At 42.9% G+C, this 9,880-nt stretch overlaps 1 protein-coding gene across 1 annotated transcript; it reads right to left on the bottom strand.

Annotated features, from left to right (window-relative positions):
- Window positions 1-6,371: 6,371 nt before the first annotated feature.
- ponzr4 (plac8 onzin related protein 4) lies at window positions 6,372-9,124 on the bottom strand (the record flags this gene model as incomplete). Its single annotated transcript, XM_084487187.1, has 3 exons — window positions 6,372-6,542; window positions 7,493-7,647; window positions 9,004-9,124. 3 exons carry the CDS (start codon window positions 9,122-9,124, stop codon window positions 6,372-6,374), a joined length of 447 nt encoding a protein of 148 aa, XP_084343313.1.
- Between the last annotated feature and the right edge of the window lie 756 nt (window positions 9,125-9,880).

The raw sequence follows: 9,880 nt of genomic DNA, 5'->3' as shown, positions 1-9,880 counted from the left end.
TGGGAAATGCTGGTCTCAAAGGTTCTAAAGATGGCAACAAATGCAGCAGTCTATTGACCCACAGGCTACTGTAGTTGCTATTGGGAGATAGGCACCAACCGGGCCACCTGCTAAACAACGTAATTCCTGTAATTAATTCCTGAAAGGCAGGGGCCAGTATCCTGTAAGGCCCTAATCACAGCAGAGACCATCAACTGTGTGCCCAACAAAAGACAGACCCTTATTCTATTATGCTTGAATTACTCTGTCGATATTTAATTTTACTGACCAGCTCAGGAGGTGACTGCAACACAGACCATTGACCCCAGAACTCTTAAGCCTCCAGCGCAAGAACGCCTGCCCCGTCCACCTCAGCCTGGTGGCAAGGGCCCAACTACGTCACCGAGACTAAAGGCAGAGTTTACTGGGTGCCAAAATCAGGCCCAACTTTTGGGAACAGCGCTTTCAGGGTGGCCCCCCCTACCACCTGCAACTTTATAGTAGAACACACAGCCCTAATGCTGGCGCCATTGAGCTCTTTAGAAAGTGGCTGAAGGCACTTTGATTCAGCTCAGACTTTGTCTCTTTTTTTGTTTGTGTTTCAAAAGGGATAGATTATATGTCCAAGCTTATTAATACAAAGTCTAATTATATTGACTGATTAAAATGGACTTCATCTGTCAGCTGGTCTTTACTACACAAACACACACACACACACAATATATTGTTCAATGTAGAAATCTGCTACAGTGATGCATTGAACATTGCAGACGTACATCAATGTTGGCCAATGTTTTACTTAGAATACTTAGATCATATTTTATTTTAACATTCCCAGACATAATTCTTGTTTCACCTTTTGTACCATTTTGAATTTTGAATGTTCTATTTAGTAATTTGCATGTTTTGAATGTTGGTTGACCTTTCAGAATTATATTCAGAGGGATACAAACACAATAGTTACTTTTAAAAACAACAAAAATTACGGTGCACCTCGATTTTTATCCACTTATTTTCACAGGCCTCAAACTAAACTAAATGTTCATATCATGTATTATGTTAACTGTAAAAACGAATTTGATATGTTGTTGTTTTTCAGCACTGTATGTTACCATGCCAAATTGAGCAACAAATCTAAAATAAACAAAAATGGTAAGCATATAATCTTTTCATTTTTGAATATTTGATGTTTAGCGAGTTAAAGAAAATGATAACTTTCTTGATGGAAAGCTGGGAATTGAGTTTGATGAAACACGGTTGCATTTGTTTAATATGATAAGCAGATAAATGTTTGTTAATATACTCACACAAAGTGATGTTAATATGCGTCCTCGCTCAAAAGGCAAGAAAAACAATAAGAAAAGCAAATCAAAAGCTTAAAGCAGCAACAACATACTTTGGTGTTCCAGTTCTTCTGTTTTTCCTGAGCATTTAAAGTCTGTCCCACTAGTCCAAAAGAATGAGCCCCACAGCTGCCTCCACACACAAACTCTCTGTGGCATTCAGAATCCAGGCTAAAATAGCTGGAAACTCACCCTGACTTCCTAGAAAATCATAATCATAAATGGAGAAGAAAAAAACAATACCGATTTTTTTTCATGCCTTGTGGTTTTAACCCTAATCTTTCTCAACAACAACGGCTGAATTTTAAAAGGTTTTACATTTTTTAGACATGGAGCACTATGAATGCAATATCCTCCCATCAAAGGATAATTTTCAATTGAACTTATTTTTAGCACCATAATTCTTCCTTAATTACCAATACTAGTTTCACTTCAGGGCATCTTTTCTTCTTTTTAAGAATTACATTTTTGAGGTAGCAAATCCATTCTGAACGGTTCATCATGTAACTATCATAATTAGGCCCAGACTTCCATGCGCCAGTCATTGTTTTATATATTTTTTGAAGGGTGTTTCAATATCTGCATGAGAACAAAGCCCGCTCAAACATAATTTGTCAAAAGAACTTGACTACAAAGCGACTACAAATGGAGACCAGAACGCATCCGATACCACCATCTTGTCCCTTTGCCTACAGATTCTGCATTCATATGCAGATATACTCTTATAGGGATTAGTGATTGGGTAAACCCTTTCCAATGTATTACTCTACTTTTCTCTTAGTTCTACACCTCCCGAGACAGAGCAGCATACAGACATAGATCAATACCCAGAGGAATGCTACGTGGAGTGCCAAGAGAAAGACCACCATATCTATACTAAGGTCAGTCTTTATAAAAGTGGGGTCATCAAGATAGAGGCAGTTGCTCTGGTACAAATCCAATGGCCGAATGTTAGCATAGAGGTAATCTCAAACTGCCGGCGAAAGGAGCGCGTGAATATCGGCAACTTTCGATGTTTCATTATCCGCTGAAGCATCGTGTGACAGAAGCTCTTATCACCCTCGTCCTCCATCATACGTACATTGATGTTTAGTAGGGGGGAGTGTTCAGGGACGTGCCAGCTCTTGGCAGAGCGTAACACAGCCACGCTTTAGAATGCAGCTCTTGGAGAATCGCTGCCATGTTGACACAGTGGCTGCCGTCAAGGGGTACCACCAGAATCCTGCTGCCATGGCAACAACTCGGGCCTTGCAGCAGGAGCCTGTGCCTGAGCCCAGCCAGGAGCAACGGAATTGTTTCCAAGCATTTCCTGGGAGAACAATATGGAAAAAGTGTACATTGATAACATTGTTGGAAGCAGCAATGATAAGAGAGAAACTGTACCGATAGCTAGAGACATAATGAGATAGTTCGAATCTATTGGTGACCATGCATGGACCCTGTTTTACCTCATGTCTTTCATTACAAAAGTAATTTGTATATTATTTGCCATTTCTTAGATTTAACATTTCTCCCCTCCACCCATTTTAAGTTTACATTAAAATATTGAACACACACCAACAAAGAAAGCTACAATTCCCCTCTAGTGGCAGAATCAAGGGCATTTAATGATCAATAGATTCTTACATTTTAATTTGACAAGAGAGGGCCTCACCAAGTTTCATAAATTTAAGTTAAGCTTCAGGCAGCAACCACCATATATTAAATGTTTTGTGTGGTCCCTCCTTGGTCAGAGTCTGATTGCATGATCATTGTTATGTAAGCAGTGAAGGGTTGTGTGGTATTAACTGCTGGGTTTTGTCATATAATAATAATAATACTTATTTAAAAGGTTTATATATATATATGATTTAGCAGAACCTAATGCAGAACAATGTAACATCTGTGCTTGGACAGGGCAGAGGCTGGGAGAGAGATGGAGAGAAAGAGAGAGAGCGAGTGCAGGAAACAGGGGGATAATGGAAGTTATGGGACCAGTGGAAGTAGCCCGACGGGAGGAGGGGTGGACGAGAAGAACAGTGAGAAGGTCACAGTGGAGGGAAAAAAAAAATAAGAATAAGGTTGCCGTGGGAGATTACAATAACAGTGCGCGCTCCCCGTCCGAACAGTCATATCAGAGGTCCGCAGCCTTCCCCTCTCTGGAGATATAAGGCCCAGAGCAATGGGAACGCTTTGTGTTAACAAAGACAGGCCAAGGGGGTCCGCCTGCACAGCGGCCCCGCGCTGGGTGGCCACCGGCCAGCGCTGACGGCTCTCCAGCTCAAAGACTCGTTCTGGGACACTAGCAAAGGAATGCGTGTGCGTGTTATTGCCAAATGAGCTCCAGATACGCACAAGAACACCTCGTACGCATCTGATTCCATATCACAGCCACGTGTAAACCATCCGGTTGTGGTTTGCATGTGTGTGTTGTGATTCTTGGTGTTCAGCGATTTTTAACCGCACATAAAAAAAAACCACCTTTATTGAGATTTGTATCGCTTCGGTGGTTTGCTTGTGGAAAGTTTCCTGACCATTCAAATTGCAACAAGCAGTAGGTAGAATGTCAGGGATTGTTTTAAGCAACCACAATAGGTCGAAAAGTACAAAATAACAAGATAATTGCTCTCTTGTGAATTGTCACAGCATTTTGTGACATTCCTTTTGGCTCTATAAAAATAATGGAATGTCATACTCCATTGATTATACTACTATGTTAGAATTGCCATAGACACATTATACAACGTCATCAAAACTAGGCTCTATTGATATGAATAATAATAATTAAAAAAATACCTTTGCATGTGCATTAAAATGCCTCAACACAGATCCAAAAAAGCAGTTGGTACTGTTGACTGACGGGTATGTGGGTGATATGGGAACAAAGAACATGACGTCACATGGACAAACAAGCAGGGACTGATCGCTATTCCAGCTGTTTGAACAAATAGCATGTAAAAGGTCAATCTCATGAAGCGTCTTTGTTAAACCGCTGGCTGTCCCAGCGCCTTCATCTCGCTGATGATGACAATTGAGGACGATAAAGATGAAGGCAGCGACGGCGACTTCAACGGTGGTTGCGTTTTAACATCAGCTCTGCCGACCTAAGGTGTTAAAGTGCCATACATACTTCTAGAGTGTTCTTGAGATGGGAGTTGCTCTTGCCTTTAGTTCTCTCGCCATCTGACACGTTGTTCAGGGCCCTGAGCAGCGGGCGTTGACGCAGTCGTTACACACGGTATCCTATTGGAGGAAGAGATGGCGGAGATAAACACACTTGCACGCATACGCTACAACGTGCCTAGTAGAGTGGGCACGCTTTAATGAGGACTATGCTATGTAGTCTTTGGAAGTCGTGTTCTGTTAAAGACACACCGGCCTTTGATAATGCTTGTGTGCTAAACGCTCTCACACGTAGCAATCATTTTCAAAGGTGAACAAGATTTGTCAGGGAAGATAATCATTGCTGGTTTAAAAAAACAATGTAACCTCCATCTAGAACACCCATGTCCAACTGGCAGTGAAAATACCAGACAAAGGTTATCAAAATAGGGTTTAGCTATGTGGAAACATTGTGGTTAAAGGTTATCGCGTTGATCGCAATACAACCTTTGATCAACCACACCTGGTATTTAGTGAGGCTTTGGATATTGTTGATATCATTTGCGGGATGCTTTAATCCAAGGTATCTTAGGATAACAGGTAAAGCATGGACGGCACCATAAAGCCACACAACCTAAACAAAAGAAATGCATGTCCTCTTTGAAACAGGGAAAGACGAGTGTAGAACTCAAAATTGAGCATCTGCCTTGCATACATTGGTCATTATTATGAAGTGTAGCACCTATCGTCTCTATATGACATTTGGCAATGTTTGAGTTGATATGTTAACCTTGTCCACCTGCGTTTTCATTGAACATGTAGACATGCAGTTCCACGTACACGTGAGAGGTTGTCCAAACTTATAGGCTCCTACAAAACTCCTATGAAATAGGAGCTCATTCAACCAATGATTGAATGAGCTCAGATCATTGGTTGTAGCCACAATCAAGGGTTTGTGTTGGTTGACCACCATCATTCTTTGGCATGGTTCAAACTGATTATATCCAAAATACATTCATAGTACGAAATAAATAGTATTTGTAATATTAAAATATGTGTGCTTAACAGCCTCACAACTGCAAATCCCATCAGAATTGTAAATTCCTTATACTTTGTCTCTCGTATAGGTGTAGCTAGTTAAAGGTCTTGAAGTGGATCAGTGAAAAGGCATGACACTTGGATAGAGTTATAAGGTGGGTAAGAACGTGACTAAACATTAGAAGATATACGCCTCACACACCGCTTTCATGTGTGCGGATTATTTTGGCTCTAAGATTGTGTTGACGCAGATCCTCAAAGATTTATACACACACACAACGTGTCTTCATGTTTCGTCGAACCATGATTTAGAGATATGCTGTACAGTGTGAACACTTCAGTCTTTTACACACAATTTCTTAGCCTATTCTGTTCCTGTAAAAACTCTAAAGTTACCTACAGATTAAACTAATGAAACAAGCAATGAATTGAAATTTTCTGAAACAGTTGGTAATAGGAAAAACAAACAATACATCTCTGTATTTAGTAGTAGGCCTGTTTATACATGTGAGTGATGCATCTGAATTGCGACTAATTTGTATACCTAGTGCTTCTGAACAATTATTAGACTACCAATGTTGATTTACAGTATTTATAGAGAATTTTCCAGAAAACATTTTGAGACTGCAATGTCTAAATGTGCAAGACCCAATGTACAAGATAGCATAGATATGTCAAATATTATTGGAGCAACTTCACATTTTTAACTACACAATTTAGAAATCTATTAATATTCATTCATCTAGGATTCATTTCAAGTTTCACATTTATTTTAAAATGAACAGCATTCAAAACTTGCCCAAGTAGGAACACAAGATAACAGAAACATAATGAAGTAAAGAATCTCACACACAAAAATGTACCACTCAGATCATTTCTGAGGGAAAGTAACTAACCAAACAAATGAATATTTTAAAAAGCGTTGCATTTCTAGATCAAGTGCGCCCCCTGCTGGGAGGCCAGAGCGGTGTATCTGGCTGAGGACGAGGACAGAGTACGGTTGGCGTGGGCCGCTGCTCGTCTCTTGAGCTCACGGGAGATCTGCAGCCAAGACAGCGGGTAGCAGCAGCATCCGTAGAAACAGTCGCTCCATACACTGCCCTGTCGGGCACAGGTCAAAACACAAGTGGGAGGAAGATGACTCAGAAAGATTTTGAACTCCAAACAAATTCCAGAAGGCCCTTTTATGTTTCCTTCTGCACATTTAAATAATGATAATGATTATGCATGTTTATGTTCTGAAATATGAATAACTTTACCCTATACATTTACAATGTTATCGGTTTTTTCAAAGCTAAAACCTTTGAATCAAGTTGTAATCAAACAGCTAGCTTGTATTATTGCAGCTTTTTATTGTCTGCACTGGATGTGATTCTGCAAAGAACATGATCAAGGAAATATTTGCTATTCCTTTTCCTCGAACCAAATCACATTAAAGTAAATTACCGCTTTGTGCAGCCTGACCTACAACCGACCCACAGCCACGCTGCCTTCCTCCATGGCTCAGTTTCCCCCTCTGTCGGGCCTGTTACGAGAGTACTCTGATATAAATAGAACAACTCCTCCTCTCTCGCTCTCTCTCTCTCTCTCTCTCTCACCCTCTCCCTCTTTCTTCTTTTATTACTTGGATATCCCGATAGCTTTTGTCAAGTCTTTTCTTTGTTCTCTGCTCTTTTCAGTGTGCTGCCCAACAGTTTGGCTTCTAGAGGTCAAAGGTCATTCGTTATTTGGGAAGGGTATGGATTTAGTTTGGTGTAGCAAAAGGATTGAGCCCAGACTTTGAACACATTCGACTGTACCTCGTCTACCTCTGTGTTCTGAGTGATCTCATTGGACGGTACCTCGTCTACCTCTGTGTTCCGAGCGATCTCATTGGACTGTACCTCGTCTACCTTTGTGTTCCGAGCGATCTCATTGGACTGTACCTCGTCTACCCCTGTGTTCCGAGCGATCTCATTGGACGGTACCTCGTCTACCTATGTGTTCCGAGCGATCTCATTGGACGGTACCTCGTCTACCTATGTGTTCCGAGCGATCTCATTGGACGGTACCTCTATGCCGTAGCGCTGGCGTACGGACGCCCGCATGGCGAGCGAGGCGGGCGGGACGCAGCCCAGGCAGTCCAACAGAGGCAGGCAGGGACAAGCCCCCGCAGCAGCAGTCACCTTACAGGTGAACACAGGGAGACAGCACAGGGCCATGCAGCCTGCACACACACACACACACACACGCACGCGCACGCACGCACGCGCGCGCGCGCGCGCACGCACACACACACACACACACACACACACACACACACACACACACACACACACACACACACACACACACACACACACACACACACACACACACACACACACACGCAGACACAGACGTTTATTCACACACATATTTATGCACAAGGGAAATACACATACATACATATGCCGCTTTTCCACCGCCAGTACCAGCTCGACTCGACTCGACTCGCCACGCCTTTTTTGCGTTTCCATTGGCAAAAAAAGTACCTGGTACCTAGTACCGGGTACTTTTTTTTTAGTACTACCTCCGTCGAGGTTCCAAGCGAGAGGAGTAGGTACTTTAGTGTGACGTAAACAGGCTGCTGGTAACTGATTGGCCAGCGGCTGTAAATTGGAGTAATCACTCAAAGTTAAGTTGTGTCCGGCGTGGTTGGAGTCCACGAACCCACTCCCGAGGGGGACACTGATCAGCGTTTCGCCGTGTGTGTCGCTCCTTTCCCGGGGCTAGAGTTAGGCTGCGCGTCGTTATGTGTGTCGGGCGTGGTTGTGTGTGTCCGACGTGGCTGGAGTCCACGGACCGGCTCCGGAGGATCAGCGTTTCGCTGTTTCGTTTCAGTGTCGTTCCTTTCCTAGGGCTCGGGTTTCGCCTCTATCAACGTTACCGTATGACAACAATAGACGCGCAGTCATTGCGCTTTTTATTTTATTTTATTTCCCATCATAACCTTTCCCGGGAATCAGGAAATAGTCTTGATCAGATTCAGATTTCCCGGGAATCGCGTCTCCCGTGATTAAAACCTAATGACGACCCGCCCATGGTGGAGAGGTTCTTTTCTACGACCCGCCCACATTGAAGAGGTACTTTTTTAGATGGAAACGCAACCAAACCGAGTTGAGTCGAGGCGAGTCGAGTCGAGTTGGTACTGGCGGTGGAAAAGCGACAATAGACATGCAGAGACACACACACAGACACACACACACACACACACACACACCAACAGATATGTATGCATAAAGGAAACACACATAGACAGGCACACACACACACACACCAACACATATGTATGCACAAGGGAAACACACACAGACATGTAGACACACACACACACACACACACACACACACACTGTACAGTCACACAAGCACAAACATTCCAAACTAGTGCAGTATCAAAAGCACATTCGTTATTTTCCATAAAGGTTGAAAAGACGGAAAACTGTCACCATATATGTGTGTGTATGTCCGTATACCATGTTCTGTATATATCCCCTAACACATGAACCAGTGACACCTGTTGTTTAGAGGGGAACACTCACAGTCTCCCGTGTCCTGCCAGCAGTCACACAGGCCGCTGCTCCACTGGCCTGGGCCCCCGAGGTCCACCTGGGGCTGGGCCTGCACCACCTGGGGCCTCCCGGGGGCCCCCTGGACGTCCATCCTCTAGCCCCCACCCCAGAGGCTGCGCACTTGTCAGACACGACCAGGCGGGTGTGTGATGGTCGTGTAAGCCTGTGTGTTTCCACGGACCTGTAAGTGAAGCAAACATACAAAGGGTCACTTACAGATTTGATGTATGCAGCGTGGCTACATCTGTAAACCCGTTGGTGGTTTTACATTTCTGAACGGTGTCCAATGTCTTCACTCCATCAACATGTTTACATCGTATGTATGGTTTCACTCTGACCTTTAGAATCGTTTTAGCACACAAGTTAAAACCACATCGCGAATGACTTTGCATGTACAAATATGTATGACAATATTGAGGTCAGTTCCATGGTGGCGATGGAAACTTTTGTCTTTGGCTTCTCAATCGTCCTGAACAATAACTTCCATCAATCATTGATTCTCAGAAGTAATGAGAAAGAGAATGCTGTGCAGAAAGCCTTAACCATTCATAAACACAAAAGACACAAAATGAAAATTGCAATTTTACCAACAATTGAGCAAGAAAACACCCAACTACGAACGTACCTGTTTCATAAAGGTTACCGCAGACCTCCTTCATTCATTAAAGCCAAATTCATCAACAACATATGTGTAGATGCCCTTCAGTTATTTTGTCCCAACAATGATTGCCGTTCTTTCTTTTTCTTTCTTTGCCAGATTTTACTTCCTTGTAAAACCTGCTTGTTATTGTGGATCTAGTGTTTTGGTGTAAACATGGACTAGTCAGCGAGGGTGTGTGTGTGTGGG

This window comes from Micromesistius poutassou (genome assembly GCF_964030765.1).
Source record: "Micromesistius poutassou genome assembly, chromosome: 23".
Lineage (NCBI taxonomy): Eukaryota > Metazoa > Chordata > Actinopteri > Gadiformes > Gadidae > Micromesistius > Micromesistius poutassou.
The sequence above is the reverse complement of the archived record's forward strand: the minus strand, read 5'-3'. Positions and strand labels throughout refer to the sequence as shown.